This window comes from Labeo rohita, chromosome 7 (assembly GCF_022985175.1).
Source record: "Labeo rohita strain BAU-BD-2019 chromosome 7, IGBB_LRoh.1.0, whole genome shotgun sequence".
Lineage (NCBI taxonomy): Eukaryota > Metazoa > Chordata > Actinopteri > Cypriniformes > Cyprinidae > Labeo > Labeo rohita.
This window is the reverse complement of record NC_066875.1, coordinates 14,163,600-14,185,278: the sequence shown is the minus strand read 5'-3', so window position 1 is coordinate 14,185,278 and position 21,679 is coordinate 14,163,600. Positions and strand designations below refer to the sequence as shown.

At 37.5% G+C, this 21,679-nt stretch overlaps 1 protein-coding gene across 8 annotated transcripts in view; it reads left to right on the top strand.

Moving 5' to 3' along the window:
* Positions 1 to 19,166, top strand: part of LOC127167862 (nuclear factor 1 B-type-like) — a 90,706-nt gene extending 71,540 nt beyond the window's left edge. For 7 of the 8 annotated variants that reach the window (XM_051114154.1, XM_051114153.1, XM_051114158.1 and 4 more), the window contains exons 9-12: positions 323 to 461; positions 657 to 739; positions 6,754 to 6,833; positions 13,343 to 19,166. In XM_051114154.1, the coding sequence (XP_050970111.1) occupies positions 323 to 461; positions 657 to 739; positions 6,754 to 6,833; positions 13,343 to 13,472 (432 nt within the window). In that variant the 3' untranslated portion in view covers positions 13,473 to 19,166. The remainder of the gene's footprint in view (positions 1 to 322; positions 462 to 656; positions 740 to 6,753; positions 6,834 to 13,342) is intronic. The other variant, XM_051114160.1, reaches the window with a different exon arrangement.
* The last annotated feature ends 2,513 nt before the right edge of the window (positions 19,167 to 21,679 follow it).

The following is a 21,679-nucleotide window of genomic DNA, read 5'->3' as shown; positions in this document are numbered from 1 at the left end:
GCTGTTTGAGTTTTGAACTTAGGGCCCCGCTATGTGAATTCAGTCAAGTCTGTCTCCTGCAGTCAGGAGTGGAAGGAGGTAGACACTCACTCTGTGTCTCCCTCTCCATCCTGTGTTCCCTCAACCCCCTCTATTTCTGTTTTTTGTATCAGCTTGGAATGAGTCATGAAAAATGCACACTCAGCTATCTAGTGCCGATGCTGGAAGATGGAAGAACATCAAAAGTTTGCATCAATGCGTTAACATGATCAGTAGCCTAATTTAAAAATGTCACTATGTGGCCTGGAGTGCTAATAGACTGCTCTTTCTTTGAATGTCACAGCCGAACAGCAGTGGTCAGGTACTGGGGAAAGTGCCCGGTCACTTCACGCCGGTGCTGGCCCCCTCGCCCCACCATGGCACTGTCAGACCAGTGTCTCTCTCGATGGCTGACACTAAGCCAATCACCACATCCTCAGAAGGTGAGTTACTCTTGTTGTAAGAAACATTTCTTATCACAGTTGAAAACAGTGTTTTGCTTAGTATTTTTGTCGAAATTGTAATACAATTGTAATACAAAAAAAAAAAAAAAAGAACCTCACATTTTTGAACACTGATGTATTACACAAGCTGTATAAATATATTCAATACTGATTGAACGTGTGTGCTATATTTAGGTTATTCGGCTCCAGGAACTCCCACTGCCAACCGTTTTGTGGGATTGAGCTCCAGAGACCCAGCCTTTCTTCACCAGCAACAGGTGAGACATGACCCACCCCCTTTACCTTTCTCTTTTTTCCTCCCTGTTCCTTCCCCTGTTCTTTCTCGAATCCCCATCCAACTGTTCTGCATTCCCAACAGGTGTCAGAGCTGTCAGACAAATAATCTGGTCATGAATTATAGGCACTGTCATGGCCCTGTAAAGATACCGGGCTGCTGAGAAAGAATGAGGAGGAAACTCCTGCTGTCTGAAAGTTTGTTTTGTGTCAGCGTTTGTTAATCAGTTATGTCTGCTGGGCACAGATAACATATTCTGAGATGCTGCATAGAAAGTGTTTAATGCCACAGATATTCCTGGCAAGATTTTTCTCTTAGTCACTGTTATTGAGCATGTCTTTCCACTTGCTCTGTAACCACAGTCACGTTTAGAGGTTTATGGGTTTTGCTAGTGTGGGTGAATGTCACTTTTACGAAGGATCTGTTGGTTTCCATAAAATCATAGATACAAAGTTCAAATTCTCAGTAATAAGCTAAAACTAAACCTTTTATATATGCATTTCAATTTAAATACTCTCTAAATAAATACTAAGCCACAATTGAAAATGTATAAATATCTTTGGATTAGATACAAAATATCAAACCAACAAATGATGCTAAACATTTTCTCAGAACTTTTATTTTTTTTATTATTATTATTATTTATTTATTTTGTGATTAACCAACTGGTTTTAGTTTGATTTTAGTGGATTTATTTGAGTTTAGCCACTTGCTCTCAAGTTCACACAGGTGTCCTAGCAGAGTATGCTCAGATGCGTCTCGTTAGCTATGGACATGTTCCCCAATCAGCTGACAACCATAAAGTACTCAAAAGTGTCAAAATACTTTCTGGGGCAGCTGTACAAATTAGCCTGACACATAACACATAGTACATTAATGCTTATACTTAATGTAAACTAGTCATTTCATGTGTAAATTAATGAGAAGATAGTCATTTCATTTTCAACCATTTACTTTATGTTCATGGTATCCATAGCAGGGGATGTTTGTTGAACTATTATGATCACCTCCCTTGAGACCCATTCCAGCATAAAATTTATCTTGTCTTACAGTGTTAAAACTACTGTGGAACAATAGCTAACATTGTCTTCAAATGAACATAATGATATACAGCTAAATGCAGTACTTAACGTGAGCGAGTCGGTTTATATCAGCCCCAGCTTATAAGGCATTTAGTGAAATGATCTTTTTTGGCAAAACATTTAGTATTGTAAAAAGAGTAATAGTATAGTGAGTGTGTGTGTGTGTGTGCGTGTGCATGCACCCGTCTTCTGCAGCATGAAAGGGCTGGTCTGGGGCCAGTATTTTCCACCCTCCTCTAATTGAATTCATCTGCACGCGGCGACATCATAATTAGTGGTTTTCTCTTGCCCTGCTCCTGAGTTACAGTAATGGCAAGCCTCACTTTTATTGCTTTCTGGTTTGGCATACTTGGACAGGGCCAAGAAATGCACAGCTCACCAGCAGTGACAATGCTGCTGGCCTTATTTAAGAAAATAATAAAACAAAAAGCATGGGGTTGTTTTCTTCATTGAGAATCATTTTATAAAAATGCAGAAGGTCAAAGCGATGGACAGATGGAGGAATTTGATATTGATGAAAGTGATTTAATGCATGAGCTGGATGAATGAGTGATTAGAATATCTTTTAGCAGGTATTGCATACAGGCACCACAGCTGCTGTAGTGTCTCATACGGCTTGCTTAATGCCTTTTGTTTTAGCTCTAGTTCACTTAACTGGGAGAGGGATCAGATGTAGACAGGATGATATATCAACCATCCATCATGTTTATATGAGCCGGAGCTTTTGTTTGTTTTTGAAAGTGAGAATTGTATAGCCAGTACCGACCCAAGTTAACCTGCGGCCATTGAGCGGGCGCGTTTGTTGGGGAAATAATGTCTCCCGTACACAGCAGCCTTTATTTTGGGTGATTTATCATAGGATATTATGAGATGTATTGACACCTGTGTTCCCCTGCTGGGCTTTTGTCAGAGCGTGCGGTGTGACACGTGGGGCGTATAGATTACAGCCGTCGCCGTGGTGTCACCTTACAGACCCGTAGCGCTCCTTTCCCAGCATGCTGTGGGGCAGGGTGCTGCCTACAGCTCAGCCAGGCCGTCTGGAAACTGAGAAAGCTCCAGACGCTCAGCGGGACACTCTCTTTCTCTCTCTCTGTTGCTTAATGCCTCCTCTCATTCTCTGACTGTTCGCTCAAATCCAGGCTTTTTTCTCTCTCTCTTTACCTCATTTTGTGTTCTTTGTTTCCTTTCTTTTCTGTCCTTTTCTGTTTTTCCCTCCCTCTCTCTATCCCTGTATTCCTCTTCTAACATCGAGAGGGGCTCTGTATATGCTCAAACACACCCTCACTGTAATGACTCCATTACATAAACATTCATGCCTTGTCTTTAGCCTCCATATACTGATGTCAGTAAATCAAACGGGTGTGTCCATACATAAATAATCACTCCTCCTGTTGGTCCCATAGCAACTGTTTGAGCTTATTTCATTTACAGGAACCATCTGTATGCTTATAGCCCCTATGTGAGAAGTTGAGACGTTGCTCCTTCATATAATGTGCTTGTTGTCTGTTGTCACAGCACACATGATGTATGACACACTATGATATGGTGCTCAAACTGTGAAGTAGCAGCTTTGGGATGGTGACCATCAGAGTAATGGACAGTTTCCTGTGATAAGCCGTAAAGACAATTCAAAAGTATGGGACAGTGTTGCACAGAGCCGTGGCCACTTGTTCACTGGACCTAAAAAAGAAAGCTTTAGTGGTTAGAATTGAATGATGCCAAATGGGACCTGCTGCAAAAAAAAAAAAAAAAAAAAGTTACATTAAAAAAAGTTACATTTAAATAATTACCCAAAATTTAGGACCGACCAATATTTGGCCATTTTGAGAATATCAGGTTCAGACAATAACTGGATCCAACTGGTCAACATAAACGTTAAGTATGAAGAATATATTTTGCTTGATTAAAGTTAATTTTTAAAATAATAATTTAATATTACCCACTTCTCTAAATGAACAAAAAATTAGACAAATTATAGAGGCTGATCATTAAAAAAGCTAAATGTATGCCTGTATAATTGCAAGCAATCTTACATTTTTTGTTTCCTTTTTTAAGTTTTTTTTTTTTTTTTTTTAAGCTGTAGAAATTAATATACAGTGTACAAATGTAATAGTTTACAGATAAATACATAGCAAGTGCAGTCAATGAATGGGCATGTGTTTTGTCTAATGGTTTGGTGATATGATGCTTGTAGAGCTAGATGTGCATATTTGTGTCTATAATGCATCAGACAGACAGCAGGCCAGTTATTGACAGATGTCCTTATAGTGTGAACATCACAATAACACTGTTGTTAAATCAAGCTCATTCACAACTTACTCCAAACACAAACACACAGGATAATGACAGATGAGCATTCATGCACATAACCCAGCAGCACCTGCTCTACACTGATACCCCCGTGTATTGTGTTTATGAGGAGAAGATTTCATTAGCTGCTTTCCCTAGGGGTTCTCCCCTTTCTCTTTCAGCATTTTTCCTTCTGTTTCACTCTCGACCAGTGATCACAATCGTATTTGGCTTTATCTGACTCTAACATGCTAAAGCGGACACCCCTCACAGCTGTGAAGGTGCTAGCGGTGCCATGGTGTACCTTTGTGATCCTCTGGTGCCAGTGACAGATGGCAACCATGATGAGATAACCACTGGCCTTGAGTCTAGAGCCTATTATGCCTTTAATACCAACATACTATGGTATTTTATATGTGACTGTGGCATTTTAGATGTTCCATTGTAGTTAGTGGTGCTCTACTAAAATAAAAGAGGATTCGGAAACATCACGCTTGTGCTTAGGTTAAAATTCAAGGTATATTTGCGGGGGAGAAACCATTTATTTTAACAACAAGTATCATTTTTCTTACACTTTGTGTTTGTGTTTTCGATCTATTTAAAAAAAAAATCTGAAAATTTGAAATCACCCCTCTTAATTCCGACTCCTAATACCCTCAGTAAATTTGTCTACTGAGCATAGATGCACTACAACACATTTAGGAGCCTTTCAGCACATATTGTATGAGTGTGTGTTTTTTCAATGTGTGAGGTCGACCAAAACAGGATGAAGGAATGTGCACTACCAAAACAGCCTGATAGCTGACCTCAGACTTTGCTCCAGTGCTATTGTTTTCTGGCTTCAGGTCGATCTCTTTCTCTTTCTCTCTCTCTCTCTCACACACACACACACGCTTGTTGCTAGAGTTTGTTAAAGTATAGGGCTGGCATTACTGACAGAGGTGGATATCCGCACATAGCAATGTGAAAATACCTCACATATTTTTCTATTACTCATTCTCCAGATCCTGTCAAGCTTAATGGCCCTTAACTTTTTCCTTAAAAATTAAGACTTAGGAATACACTGCCATTTAAAGGTTGAAGTTCAGTAAGACTAATTAATTGATTGATTGACTGATTGATATTTATTTATTCAGTTCACTCAATTGATCGAAATTGACAGTAACATTGTTAAAAAAAAAAAAAAAAAAAAAAAACTAAAATGGCATTCTATTCCCCATCAGAGAATCCTTTAGTAAAATAATGCATGCTGATATAATCTATTAAAGCTTGATAATATAAAAATTGATAGTAATACGAAATGTTACTTGAGCAGCAAGTCATTTGTTTAGAATGATTTCTGAAGGATTGTGTAACACTGAAAATTTAACTTTGTGATTACATAAATAAATGACATTTTAAAAATATTAAAATAGAAAACACTTATTTGAAATTGTAATCATATTTCACAGTATTACCATTTTTTGCTGTATTTTTGACCAAATAAATACAGCTTTGAGCATAAGATACTTCATTCAAAAATATTTAAAAAATCTTACAGACCCAAACAGACCTCCTGAAGTTCCTGTTCAGTGTTCAGAGTTGCTCACCTAGTGTTTCTTTTACTCTGGGATATATCAGATTATCTATCAGACTATGTGCATTTCAGCCACCCGAAACATTAGAAGCACCCCAGCATTAAAGCATCTTTAAAGTAAATATAGAAAATCAATTTGCCTTCCTAGATTTATTGCAACGGCATACAGATTTGATTTGGGACTGTACAGGTTATTTCCAGAAATGGCAAGAGCTATTGACAGTGTGCCAGTGAATATTCAGAAAGCGACTGTACCTGATGAAGGCTCGTTTACCACGTGTATCTGACAGGGTGGCAATGTGCATTAGCAATTGGAATGTTCCACTAAGTGTCAAGATTTACTCTGTTGTTTTTTGTGGATGGCTTCTCACACTTTCATGCATACAGCTTGTTGCATGCTTGTGTGTAAATATGATCATTTATTTGTTTATTTTTCCCTCACACATTGACATTTTCAAAAATTGGTGATTTATTCAATTGTGAACAAGAACAATTCGAGCGTACTGACCAAGATTGATCGCTCACATAGCTTGTTTCTAGGTATGCTTCAGTGCAAACAAGTTGTTTTGACAATTTGTAACAGGAATGAAGTGATTGTAACTGCATGTACCACTTGGAATGCATGTGCCTCCTCATATTCCAGTGCATTCTGGGATAGGTGAATAACTTCTATGTAACCCAGCTCCCATTTTTGTATACTAACCTCTTCTTTTGCTTTCAGGATGATTAATAATTAGACCACTAATGGTATTGCATGACACATGTGACTATTGCCTTTTGTTTGTTTACATTTTTATGGCAATTTTTTTAATGGAATCTATTTGTAATTTAAATTAGGCCCAGAACATAAGATTTAAGATAATTTTGAATTATTAATCCTGACCATTAGTGATGGTGTTTTCTTAATCTATGTAAGATTATCATCAGATAAATGTAAGAATATGTGTTGAGATGAGCTTAGGTCTTGCTCCAGGACTTGTTGCATGCTAAATGTGTGTTAGTGCCGTTGTGCTAGCCCAGTTGTCTGACTGAGAGGTGTTTGATTGACAGCTGAGGATTTGTGACTGGCCCGTGAATCAAAACATCAGGTCATATGGCTCAGAGGAGGCTTTGGGGATTTCTTGGCAAAGGTAAACGTTTCCTTTATTTTTAACCCACCTCTCCATTAAATATTACTATGTAAAACCTATATCTGCAATTGTCCAACACCCCCTCCAACCCAGTCCAGATCGCCCCTTTTTCTGTGCTTTTACACTCATCACAAAAAATATAGACAACAGCAAAAGTGTATTTGTGATGAATTTTGTTCATGTATTCGTGTTTAAGGCCATTAATGCATCACTCATTATATAATGGCTAAAAATGTCATGAAAGATAAAGATGAGCAAACAACATGATAGAAAATTGAATATGTTCTTATTTGCATTTTGACTTCTAACTGTATTTCCAAATGTTTTAGGTCCATCTCATTTGCCCTTCATTTAAACTTTGGTTTCTCAAAGTGTCATAAGTGGAGTTTCACAAACCTTTTTCAGGCCATCGCAAGACTGAACATCTGGATGGGCAATCTGCGGCCAAATTCATAGGAACTTCACAGTGATTTAACATGAGAGAAATATTTGCTGGAAGTGGTGGATTTGATGGTTGTAGGTGCTACATGTGAATGCATTTAGAGATGCAACTTCTCAGAGACTTTGATATACTAGCATAAAGCAGTTATTGTTATTGTTAGCATGCTAAAGCACAGCACACTATAACCATTTTCAGGAAGTTAAACCTCCTGATTCATTCACTTTAAAGCAATGCTGCTATAAATATTCTAGCAAAAATGATAAAGTTACTGAGGTGCCAGTCATCCTGATCTATTGTTACCTGCTCAATATATTCATAAGACATACATTTCACTAAGAGATGAATATGATCCCATGGTAAACAGTATCATAAAACTTCTTAAATGTTTTTGTCTTTCACTGACTGTTGGTGACAGACCACAGACAGCAGACACAGACAGCACTCATTACAAATGGGTATCAGACTTGCTTTCTTGTACCTTATGTGACTCTGCCCATCTCAGAGTATAGTTTATGAATAACGGGTTTGTTTAGCAGTATATGTGGCAAGCTACACTTGGTTAGCCTCCCTTTTGTGCTCAGGCCTCTGGAAGGAGGCTATATAGATATATAGTTACAAAGAAGAACAGTTGATTAATTCAGAGAAATTAATGGTTAACATCCTTACCTTCCTGAAAGTCAGGAAGTTAGAAAGATGATTATTGATGAGAAAGAGCAGGGACCTCATTTATAAAAAGCTGTGTATAAACCATCCTAAATTTGTTCTAAGATCATTTCTCAAAAGTGCATAAGTGCAGTTCAGAGAAAACCAACGTGCGCACAAAAACGTGTGTACGCCTCGCTTCCAGATGTGACATTTGTAAATTACAAATGTTCTTGAAATTGTGCGCAGTTGACTAGTGAAAAAAACAGCGGTCTTGGATCTTTTTAATTTATGGAGCGAATGACAGACACAAATCAAAACTCAGCATAGCTTACTTTTTTATGTTTTCTTTTTTTAAATTCAGTTCCATCACACAAAACATAAGGCAACCATAGGACAACGTTGCACATCTCAAAGCATGCAAAACAGAAAAAAAGAACAGCTACATTTACAGGATAAAATCTATGAATAATGTTGTAAAGTATTTTTACTTTATTAGAAATTACATATTTATATGGTAACATCCAAATGCTGTGCCAAGATATACAGGTTTAAGCCATTTTGAGTTACATGGAGGACTGGATCCAACATTAAAGGAATTTCTTGTAAAACTGTTATTAAAACATTTGTCAAAAAATGAGAGACAGCATAGCTTACTTGTCTTGCAGTTTTTTTTCTTTTGTTTTAAGTAAAAATAAAACAAAATAAATGTAAATATAAATAAGCTTACATACTTTGTGTAAGCTTATTTATTTCATTATATACCATTTTATTCCTTTTCTCCGTTGACAAAAGTGCGGCAGGTGCATGACATATCAAAACTCATCTTCAGTTTATGGTGATATTAGCACATTTATGGAATTATTAAAGGGTCTCAGACATTCATATTTATTTATTTAAATCTAATTTAGCTTTTATTTAACATTCTAATCATGCCTGTTAACAGTTTTCCAGCGTATGATATCTGTCAGGAAAAGTAACTGAAATGCACATCCATAATATGATTATTATTATTATTATTATTATTATCATCATCATCATCATGGCTGCTGCTAATATTTCCTAATACCTGCAGTACTCCAATTTGACACAAGGAAAAGTGTGTACATCTGCTCAGACCCTGACGTGGCTTTAAGCACTTTTCCACGCAAAGACTGTGTTTATAAATACGAACGTTCCCGTGGGTTTCAGCGTACGCACAGTCTGAGATCAAATGAGATCATATGCACTCTTTATAAATGAGGACCCAGAACTCCAGCATTAATGCAGCAGCATCTGTCTAAGGCTCACTGACAGAAGAGAGCTGCATATTTGCAAAGGTCACTGCTAAGCTTGAGTTTTTAGAGCTGAGGCAGTCAAGATTGTTTACTCTGTTTAATACCCTAATAACATATATATATAACTTTTAAATTGAAAACAAGATCAGTTCAAGAAAATTCTATTTCTTGAATCTTCTCGTCAGATGATAATGATGCATCATACACATTTTATGTTGATGGATAAGTGTAAAATGTTATTTATTTATTTGGTCATTTATTTATTTTTCCACATCAGTCTACACTCCAAAGCAAAAACGAGATTTGTGATAACTTCTTGTGTGCTTAGGGTGAACGTCTGTTAGTAGATTAAACCTCGGAATACTTTCTAAATCTACTGTAAGCGTTACAACATGCAATATATAATATTTACACAAATATATTGTGTCTGTACATTTTTTTATTCATATTATATAGACTATATCATTGCCACACTTTTATGGCTTTTTAAGGGAAAGCCATGTATTCTTAGAGTAGCCACTGCTGCTGTATGCAGTCAAATCTTATTGTAAGGTGGGCTTAGTGTGAGCAATATGTCCTTGAACTATATCCTCTCTCTCCCAGTTTTGTAGTCTCTCCAGGTCTCTGCAGTGGAAAAGGCCTTGCTCAGCACTTCCTCACTGCAGTAACTCTGTGGAAAAGCAAAGTGGCACTGAACACACTCTCACTTCCTTCTGTAGGCATAAGGGTTACAGGCCCCTGCTTTCTTTCCAGACCCTTTTCTGGCCTCCTAATAGACCACACAGAGTACGAAAGAAAAAATGTTCCCCAGCAGTGGCTTACCCTTTTACGGTTTCTCCAACATTACGTAGACAGATTTTCTCAACATAAAATAGTAACACAGGCTAACATTATCGAGCATTGAAAAACAGCATCCAGATATTACATATACAGTATTCATTAAAAGTTTACTAATTACCATGATTCTGTCAGCTGCAAAAAACAAGTTTGCAACACAGTTGATAGAGGCAGAATGAGTTTTGAAAGCAAAGCAGTGTGTTGCTGATAAAAACTAATGCAGCTAAAGAATTGACTTCAGGTCATTGACTTATGGAAATGTGATTTGTCGGTTGCATGGACTAGCAAAGCTGCAGTGCCGCAGTGTGATGCATGCCAGTCCACAGCTCAACACAAATTGAATTCAAGCCAGACTTGCTTGTTGCCATCCTGTAGGAATTGGGTCAGCAATCCATTAAGATGGCATTAGATAATCTAATTTAGCGTCTGATCCCAAAATGAAGTAGACCCATACTTGCTCCTGCAGGAGGGTGGATTTTTGAGATGAGAGACACGTAAGCAACTCCTGAAGAAGCAAGAATCTGATAAGGGAAGAAAGTTGTTTATTCCTCTCCCTTTTATCTCACAAAACACCCATCTCCCATGTGAAAGGGGCCCATCACATATGTGCTTGTCTGGTCACTGTGGAAACCAGACAGTAGGTAACACCCGACTGAACCTTGAACTTGGGAAACAAGGGGTAGTACCCCACTCCATGGCAATCCATCAGACACTGTTTATTGATGCTCTGCAAAGGCAAAGTTTAGGGCAGTAGTACATGAGACAGTTTATGAGCTTGATGGGTAGTAGTCTGTTTTTGCTGGCCCATTATTGATGCTTTCATTCCTTTGTCCTCACTTTCCCTGTCTAAGAGACCAGCGTGTTGTGTTTGGGGTTCTGGTATAAATTAACTAGCTTCTTAACTAATCTAACCAGAAAGACTGTTCAAAATGATTATTATTATTAAAAAATACTGGTTGATCAGATTTTTATTTATTTATTTTTTTTGCAGATGAAAAGTATGACAGTGATGGTCTTATTAGCAGGGTTGATTAGAAAGACACATTTGTATTAAATATATTAAGTTAAACTTATATTATATTAAATAAGTAAACAATATTAAATACTACATAGTACACTACCGTTGAAATGTTTGGGGTCTGTAAGTGTTTTAATAGAAAGAAAACTGTTATGCTCACAAAGGATGTATTTATTCTATCAGAAATGCATTAAAATGGTAATATTGTGAAATTATTACAGTTTAAAATAACTGTTTTCAATTTTTAATGTATTTTTAAATGTCATTTATTTCTGTGATGGCAAAGATGACTTTTCATTACTCCAGTCTTCAGATCCACTCGATCCTTCTGAAATGTAATATTCTGATTTGATGTGCCGATAACATGTGCTGCTTAATTTTTTTGCAGAGACTGTGTAATATAGTCAGAGCAAACAAGAGCATACATGTGTATACATTGTCTAAGGTTTAAGAAATTTAGATAGGGAAAAGATTATTTGTTGGTAAGTATTTGTGCTAAAATTACTACCTAGTACATACTGCTTGATTTTTTTTTTTTTTTTTTTAGTCTGGTAGAATTGAGAGAAAAAAAATGCAGTGCATAATTGTAATGCCACTGGATTTTTTTATAGGAAATGACGAGACTCTAGTCATCAAGTCTTAATACTTTGCAAGTCATAAATCCTCCAAACAGTGATTTGAGTCTGATTTGAGCCTAACTCTCCCATCCACATTTCCAAAACACTTAATCTCTCATTTCCTGTTAGATGATTTCTAGCAGGCCAGGATGGTAGAGGGGCTGCAGGAAAGAAGAGAGCCAGAGCCCAGTAGTCCTTCTTGTAATATATTTAACCCTTTGTAAAGAGAGTTTAGTTCACATTTGATTTGGACTTAGTGACTCTCTTTCTGACTCTTTCTCCTTAAAATCTGACCCAGTGTGCTCTGGAATCATAATTTGCAGCTCTGTTGTTTAAACAAGATTTCAGGCATTGGCTGCAAGCGATTTGTGTAAATCTCATACTGAAGCCAACAGCCAGCCATATAACCCCGGGCTACCTCAAGAAGAATAAAGTCACTGTTCCACATCCGCTGGGTCCCTGTCCTTCACCAGCCATTGGCTTTATCCCTTGTCTCCCCCTCAGAAAACAAACAACAATCTCCCAAAGAAAAGCCCACTAAAGCCTTGCACCTGCATCCAAAGCAGTGAACCCAGGGAAAAGTCTTTGCACATAACAGTCTCCTTCCTTCTCCTTCAATCAGCCCACCACCCTCCACCCCTCCCCAAGCCTGTCCCTTTTCTTTTTTGGGGGCAAAAAAAGAAATAAGTGGGGGGAAAAACAAAGAGGTGGCTGTGTGTGCCAGGCACTGTTGACAGAGCAGGAGTACGGCCTGTAATCTATGAGCAGAAAGATTGTGTTAGGCGATTGGGTGAGACAGGTATTTCAGACCAAGGCTGGGGAAGAGAAGGGGGGCATACTGGGGCTTTGGTTTCTGGCCTGTCTAATTATTCGACACATGTACGCACCATTCAGCACCCCTGTCCTCCCCCCAGGGAACAACATGCTGTTTGTGCACCCTAGTGCTTTGCATCCAAGATTCGCACCACGGCTCGCAATTAACAGTCTTGTGTTGTTGTGCCGTTAACGTGCTGAATGCAGATAGAAAAGTTCTGTAGACAGTCCCGCTGACTTAACCCTATTGATCCGAAAGAGGGTGTCAGCTGCAGGGGGCTGAGATGGGTGCATGCTCTTGGTGAAAAACTTCCCCCATTCATTTGCATTACGGGTGCATTGTTTCTCTGGGATATCCTGTTACCTGACACAATCCCGAACTCTTATTATTTGTGTTTGTGTGTTTAATGGAAAGGGGTGCTTTTCAAAAGAGGGTGGGAAAGTCTAGACCTGACATGGCTCTTTCATTAACTGTTTCAGATTCAAATAATCCGATGATGTTAAAAAAAAAAAAAAACTTTAACGTAGTATGTATGTGTGTACTATGCAATGTAGTAATGTAACTATATATTAAAACTGTGTGTGCGTGTATGTGTCATGCCCACAGTAAGGCATCTAGAGTTGCTTTGTGAACAGTATTGGTAATGAACTCCAAGTTTTGTTGTGATTAGTTATTTTATATCTAATGCATTTATGAGATGAACCGTTTAAAGTTTATATATATATATATATATATATATATATATATATATATATATATATATATATATTAAACACTGGATCTTGTCTAATATAATTAGACATTTTTTTAAATAGTGATTTTAATAACTCTCATAATCTGTCTTTCCCTTGTGTGTCTGCAGTCCTGGTACCTGGGCGAGCTTAATTCCATTCCAAGTGTCGAACGGGACTCCGATTCTGCCAACAAATGTCCAGAATTACAGCATAAACATCATTGGTGAGCCCCTCCTCCAGGCAGAATCAAGCAATTAAAGGGGGCCTAGAACTGGACCCAGGAGAGACAGGTCCTCAGACAAACCAGCAAGCAGCACTTATACAATCGACATGGATCTTTGTCCCAGCCTCTCAAGGACTTTGGCTTAGCTCAATAGAGTGAGTTGGGTCAAAGCGTTCTCTTCTGATATGAGCCTCTCCATGCCAGTCAGTCATTGTGTAAGAAAGCCCCCGAACTGAGATACTGTGATCTTTACCATACAAACTTTAGATGCCTTACTGTGTATGCATGACATGCTAGTCTGTTGTTAGTATTTCTTTAGTTCTTATGTCACGATTACTAGTTTTGGTTTACAAAACGATATAGAAGGGGGTGACCACACAAGGGCCGGCTGGTTGGATGGTTTGTAAAGCGGCCTGCAATTAGAACGAGCTATCATCAGACAAAGGCTCATCGTATTCGTTACATAACCATAGGAACAATTTTTAGTGAACTGAATGTTTGTATTTTCATATTACCCTCGAAATTTATTTTGCCCATGGTGCAAAATCTTTTGAATCTGTAATCTTGTCAATTCTGTACTAATTTTCTTTTAATGTAAAGGTTGGAATTTACTATCCAGAGTTAAGAACTCTGAAAACTTTTTTTTTCTTCAAGGAAAGAAAAAGCCTGAATTACTAGGTAAGAAATACTACCATTTTTTTCTTTTTCCTTCTTTTTCCTTTGAAAAGGATTTTGAGAAAAATAAGACAATATCTCATAAGAGGCAAGTGCAATTTAAATGATTTTACTGAAGGGAAGCTATCACAGTCTACCCTAAGACTCTAAAGGAATGGGGAGAAAATGTTAAAAAAAAAAAAGAAAAAAAAAGAAGTGTGAACCTAAATCATAAAAAAATAAAACTTGCATCCTTGATTTGGGATACTAGGGAAAGCTGAGGGTGAAAGAGAAAAGTGGGATTGACAGCGAACGTTTACGTGAGCATAACTGAACACAAACAAGACAGCACTTATTTTGAGCCGTACCCAAACATGCGGGTATTTTTTTTATTTTTATTTTTTTTTAATTTATTAGTCAATGAAAAAAAAGACTCAGAAACACAGCATGTATAAAATGGCTTTTTTGACATATTACTCACCGATCTAGTATGCATGTTTAGTCAGATGTTGGCTTGTAAAGCTACTGTTTACAATTTGATATCATGAGAAACAAGAGGAACGCAGGCTGGTGATGTGTATGCGTAAGGCTGTACTCGTTTCAACACTAACCTGCAGGTTGAGACGAGGTCTCAAGGTGCTTATTTCAAACCCACTTTGGTAGTTCCCAACTATCGCAGTCCCAGAAATCGACAATTGCTCCTGGCACTTGCAATGCCATTGCCTCTCCAATCAGACATATTTATATAATTAATCTTTCCAATAATCTTAATTTGCACGAAAATATATAGTCCACATTACGTGCCTTGCCTTCGACTATAGAAAATATCACTACACTTGTTTTTGCTGCATTTATTACCGTTTTAGGGGAAAAAGTAACATTTTTATGATAAATATTTTGTACTCTGGATGAAATTGTGACATTGATTTTTAGCTTCATTTACTACTTTATCTCACATTTACAGTGCGTATCAAGGCTATGTATAGTTGCCGTTCTAAAGTTTATAATCAACCAGCATATTTTTTTTCCAGTATTTTGGTGGTTGTCATTTTTTTTTATTCTGTTTTAATCATGTGTTGTTTGTTTGTTTGATTTTTCATCTTCCAGTCATTATTGGGGAGGGCGGGTCCAGATTTATAAGAATTATGCAATACCAAGTTTTGCCTATGTAGGTAGTGCTTTTAGCTATGTGAATTATTAGAAGCTAGTACAGAAATACAAATAGTGTAAGCATTTATTTTCTTGCTGTTGATGATGTTGTTGACGTTGTTATTTTTCTTTTTTTTTTTTGGTAATCGACCAAAGTGGGAACTGCTTTCTATGCAGTGTGCGACAAGGTCTTTATTTCCCTTGAGTGTACCTAAAGGCAGAGAGGTGCGTGTGAAAGATGTTTTGTATTCTCTGTAAGGGGAGGACTTTTTTCTACACTTTGAAGCATGTCTGCAAAGAAGGCACCATTTGGTCTAATATGGCTGCAAAGTCACTGATTTGTCTACTGTGACTAACAAACTCCTTCAAACTTCCCACCTGGGGTGCTAGTTTGACCTTCAGAAGAAGACGGCTTTCATGGGGAGACAGCTTGACTTGAGAGCGACAATCACCGGTGCACACTAGGACAAAGTGTTAAATGCTAGCATCTTTCTATCAGATATTCTCACTACCGTGTTCTCCCTGTCTGGTTAACAATGTAGCTATATGCAATTCCCAAGTAAATGCCTTAAATTTTTACAAACAAGTGACTTGTTATAAAATGCGCTACAATCACTCACGCAAGTTACTGCGTGTTAGATGTGTCACAATCAGTAAATATCACTGTTTTTTTTTTTTTTTTTCTATTCTTCCCTTTGAAGTGTTAAAATTTACAGCCTTATTGAGGTCATAGTCCTTAGAAAAATACCCCCATGGGGAGAATCGGTTTTTATAGCTATCTCAAGTTATAAATATATATAGTTATTTTCAATATTCACTGAAAGGGAATAAAGTAATGCTCTTATGGTCTTGAGGATCACAAAAAATGGTTTCGCACCTACAGCATATAGGCAATCATCCACCCACAGTGTCTTTCAGTGAAACAGGAAAAAAAAAAAAAAAAACTCAGGCGTTTTGCTTAACAGGGCGTTACCAGCATCAATTATTGGATGGCCTCTTTAGAATAACACTTCGCATCCCCCCTCACATCACCATGGTTTCGAATTGCAGCCCTTAAATCACTATTCAGTCTGCTTCTGAGACCTCAAGTCAAGCTGAATCTCCCCTCCGTCACCAAGATTTTTTATTTTTTTTTCATATATGTGATTAAGCTAGAAAAAAGCCACCCCGTTCAATGTGCACTGTTTTTTTTTTTTTTTTTTGTTTTTTGTTGTTCATTTGTGAAAAGTAAGTGCTTTGCAGCCTTCTGGCCGTTGGCAGCGCCACTGAAGTGCATTTTCTCCTGGAGTGTTAGGAGTGTCAGGGTCATACAGTCATTCTCATGTTGGAAGTCGTGAAGGAGGCCATAGGTATGGGTCATCTTGATGGCCATTGTAATAGCAATAGACTTCAGTAGTAGTCGTTATGGGTTAAAATCTGCTCTGGCAGCTTTGTGAACTGTGTGTAGATGAATATGTCAGAGTGTGTGTTTCAAGATGGCTCTGACACTATGAGAGAAGAGTACATGAGGGTCTTTCTATTGAAATGCCTGCCTTGTTGACAAAAGTGTGTACACTGTAAATTTCTCTTTCCCCAGTTGTAAAAAAGAAAAAAATCTTTTGACATGTATTCGTGAATTTAAGTGATGTCCATATTTTTTAGTGAAACAAAAAACATACAAAAAATACTGTTCTGACTTCAAATTCGTGTTATGACTTAACAGCTGTCCGATACATAAAGAGGTTGAATATGTAATTCTTTATTTTTATTTTCCTGTGCTTATAAAGTGGAGTGAATTCCTGTATGGGACTGTAAATGTTTAAAACAAAATGATGAAGGTCTTTTGTTGTATTTCGTGTTGAGTAACTTGGATCCTTGAGACATTTCATAAATGTTTGAAGTGTTGTTTTGTTAGTGTGGCCATAGAGTGTGTGTGATGTGATTGTGATATTGAAAACAGGACAAGATGAATAATGTTTAAAATCTGTGTTGCGTAGGGTATTTTTTATTTTGTTGTTGTTGTTGTTGTTTTGATCTGTTGGGGAACTCCTTGTCACTTTAGTATAAAGGCACCTGATTTGAGTCTCCCAACAAAAAAAATACCAGGGTAATGTGGCTACACAACATTACAGATTGTTCTGCTGTCTTGTGCAAATAAAAGATGCATTATTTCCCCTGTCAATAGAGGCTGACCCACCATACCATGTACAGAGATTTTTCTGCTGTGCCAACACCGGCACGTAGGCACCTCCATTCTGTTTACATATGTCCGCCGTGGGCCAGCGGTTAACATGTTTGAATGAATTCTGCATAGTTTTCAGGGCAGGCTCGGTACTCCCAGAAGCCTTTGTGTGGACCCACAGATGTCTTTTTCATGTTGCCATCACAGAGGAAAACAGATGAGCATTTGCACTTTCTGCAGTTCCCACTACCCCTTTCACTGGCACATTGTTTGTTGTTTGGATTACGTCTAGCTAGTCATGAGGCGCTGATTAGCATAAGTGTTCGTAACTAGTTGGACCTAATGTTGTCATAGTAGCTTGGAGCACTTCCCCTCACCACAGTAGCGATATACAGTAGTTATTTTTTTCAAAGGGCTGATATTTTAGAACAGTTTTTGTTGCAGAATTCAGTTATTAAAAGCAGTAAGGTGATGGCCTGGTAAAGCTGTAAAAGCCAAGGTCTTGGCTCTTGAGAAGCCACATGTAAGTAACTTATGCAAGGAGGACTAGTGGAACTCATGCAATGTGTATTTTCAGCTCTTCTGTGCATCAGTGCAGGGAAATGATAGGAGGACATTTTGGTCCACATCTACTCTCATATTTCCATTTCCAGGGCATTTACAATAGCATGAGTGATCATTGACTTAACAGGAACATAAAAACCAGCATATGAAATGTTTACAAAAAAGAAAAAAAAAAGAAAGAAAAAATCAAGCAGTGCCTGTTTCAGCTCAAAGTCTCAGTGGACTTTCCATTGTAATGATGAAAACATGGAATTTTCTTTAGGGAATATGAAAAAAATAAATAAAATAAAATCAAATAAAAAAGAATCTATGGGATGCCTCTTCCTATGTTTTAATCCCCCCAAACTTTTCTGCTTATTTTATTTTATTTTATTTTATTTTATTTTATTTTATTTTATTTTATTTTGTCCTGGTTCTGTGTTTGTTTCTTGTTTTTGTGCTTTGCTCAATTTTGGATAATAACGATACCACAATCTCTGTTTAACAGAGATCAAGTAATAGTTTGGCAGTGTTTTTCTCTAGACTACACTTAGTACTATGACAGATGACAAAAATGTCAGGTGGGGAAAAAAAAAAGATTGCCAGCCCCACTGCCAGTGTTGTTTTATTTTTTCTTTGCTTTTAAAGGGGGGAGGGGAAGGAGGGGAAGGGGTGGGGGGATCTTGTGGCACTCTTATGCCCTTTGCATATTCAGTGGTATTGTGGTAGGTGGGTTTATAACATGACAACAACACTAACACCAACAAATGTTATAAAGTCATAACAGTTTTTAGTAGTCATTGTGAAACACAGCATTGTATGCAAATATTAATGTATGTTCTGAATGTGCATTATAGAATCACTTTATCAAGTTTTTGTGCTTTTACTCACAGTTTAAGAAAAACAGGTGTCCTTCAAGAAGCTGTATAGTGAAGGCCTTGTTTTATTTTCTTCGGTTGATTTCAAGCTTTTCCGTTTTCACAGCTATAAACAGTAGGCACTGCCTTGCCTTTGAGCTGGTTGCAGTTGTTGCAGGGGCTAAAAATGCCACAAGATTACAAATGAGTGTAAATAACGCTTGACTTTTTTGTGATTGTTACTGTTATATCCAGCCTTATACTGCTAGCAGCTGTTTTTACTGCAGTCAATTACTGGAAGTGGATATATTTCCTATGCAAAACTGTTTAAACAATAAAATGAGCTATGCTACAAAGCAACTGTTGTTCGGACTCATTGCTTTTTCATTGCTGAGCTTTGGTATGCTTTTCTTGTAGAAGTAATATATCAACAACCAGATATGAAACTGGAGTATGTGTGGGTGAAATAAAATGTCCCATATTGCTTCAAGTGAGAAATATAATCACACTGAAAATTTAATAGGATGATCATTCCTTTTTTTTTTTTTTACAATACCAAACTAATTCCAAACTAAGTCAAACATAGCCAAAACATTAGACAACAGGAGCTGGAGCCTCAGACAAATCTTGGTATGTTGAGCAAAGAGTACAGTATATAAATCCTTTTTACATAACCAGAGTTCAAGTTTTTATGGATTTGAAGATGTGCATAGAAAAGCTAGACTGATTACAGCCACAAAAACACCCACCACTGGGTCAACTAGGTAAGTCGTAAGTCATAAGTACCGAGTACACTTTGTGTCATAGCACAGCACCTCTAATGCTGTAGTTCACTGAGGCCTGAGAAAAAGATAGTTTAGGCCTTTGTGGATGCTATGTTGGAAGAACATGAAAACCATGGTCCTGCTGTCTGCTTATCAATTAGGTCGAAACCAGCACCTGGCCGTGGGCACAAACAAAGTTAGTTTGGCTGCAAAACAAAAACAATGTGGTGCTATGCTGATATAAAATTACCCCAATGCATAATGGTTATCATTACACCATTTATCAAAATTGGCCAGTTAAGTAAACATCTGGCTTCAATAGTGCAGCTGAAGTTTGTAGGGTTTTGGCTCTCAGAGTGTCCCACATATTTTCCAAGACTTTCTTTTTTTTCTACCAAGGCCTGCTGTTGGTGATTTGATGACGTTGGTGAATGATAATCTTTGGTGGGGCATAGGCACAGCAGAATTCTGGGTGATTGGCTTTGTTTTTAAAAAGAGGGGCAGCTGAAGGTTGGGTGTAGTGAGTGAGCCCCATCATGAAATACGAAAGGTATAGAATGGCCATAAAGACATCCGGGCGACTGGTTACATAAACTGCTAAGACTTGTTTTTTTACTATAATGTTTTTTTTTGTCCCCATAAGAATGCATTAAATTGATCAAGAATGACAGTAAAGACTTTTACTTTGTTACAGAAACATATATTTCAAATAAATAAATGCTGTTCTTTTGAGAATCCTGAAAGAAAAAAAAAGCACCAGGATTTCCACAAAATATTATGTAGAACAATTTTGTAATAGTAAAGAAAGCACCAAATCAGCATATTCTAAAGAATCATTTAACACTGAAGGCTGGAGTATGGCTGCTGAAAATTCAGCAGGTAACACTTTAGTATAGGGAGCAATTCTTACTATTAACTAGTAGCTTATTAGCATGTCTATTCATAACATATTGGCTATTTATTAGTGTTTATAAAGCACATATTCTGCATGACCATATTTAACATCCCTAATCCTATCCAATACCTAAACTTAACAACTACCTTACTAACTACTAAAAAGCAGCAAATTAGTAGTTTATTGAGACAAAAGTCATAGTTAATTGTTAGTTAATAGCGAGAATTGGGCCTTAAAATAAAGTGTGACCAATAATATTTCATAGTGTTATTTGTTTCATGGTATTTTTGCTAAAAATAATCTTAACAACTGACAAAGTCTTAATGTTTTTTTTTATTTATTTATGTATTTTTTTTTTATTTTACATGATGTGTTTGAATAAGGCACTATGTATGAATAACATATTGTATTATTATTAGTATCATTTGTCATATACTGTAAGTAAGAAAAATGAAGATAGATAGATAGATAGATAGATAGATAGATAGATAGATAGATAAATGGCGACACTTTTGATTGCAAGCGTGGGATACCTATTAGATGGGAGATTAACTTGAATATTTTAGTAATTAATGTGGTGAATAACTTGTCTGTTTTGTGAGGGGTCCACTGTAGATGGGAGCGTGGGATTTTATCATGTCTCCACATCAGCGGGATGTGTGTGTACAGAAACAGGTGTTCAGCATTAAAGTGTTTGTGTGTGTACAGGGGGGTGGGTGAGAGGGGACTTTGATACAAAGAGAAAACACAACGTCCTTGTCTTGAGAAGTGGCATGCAGTGAGTTGTAGTGGTGGGGTGGGCCCTCGGGAGGGGCGGGTGACTGAATGGTCCTCTCCTCCCCTGTGAAACACTCAGGATTAGCTCCTTCACTTTCCCACAGACCGACCCCACTAAACACACACACGCACCCCTCCCACTCAGGCGATTTGCATATGCCACAGACAAGGGAGGCAACAAACAAACTTCATATTGAGCCGTGACTGGCTGTTCAATTGATCTCACCACACTCCCACAGCATCATTCTCACACAGCCTTGGGCTTCTGCAACAATCAGGGATGCTTTGTTGGGAAAGGGATTTCTATATGGTGTGTGTCTGCTTGAGGTGTAGCACAGTGAGCAATGTGCGCTTGAAACACAGCAGATGCTGACACAGAAAGATGTGTGCATCCCCACGATGATCACAGTGATTAAGTATTGCAGGAATGTAGACCGGCTCT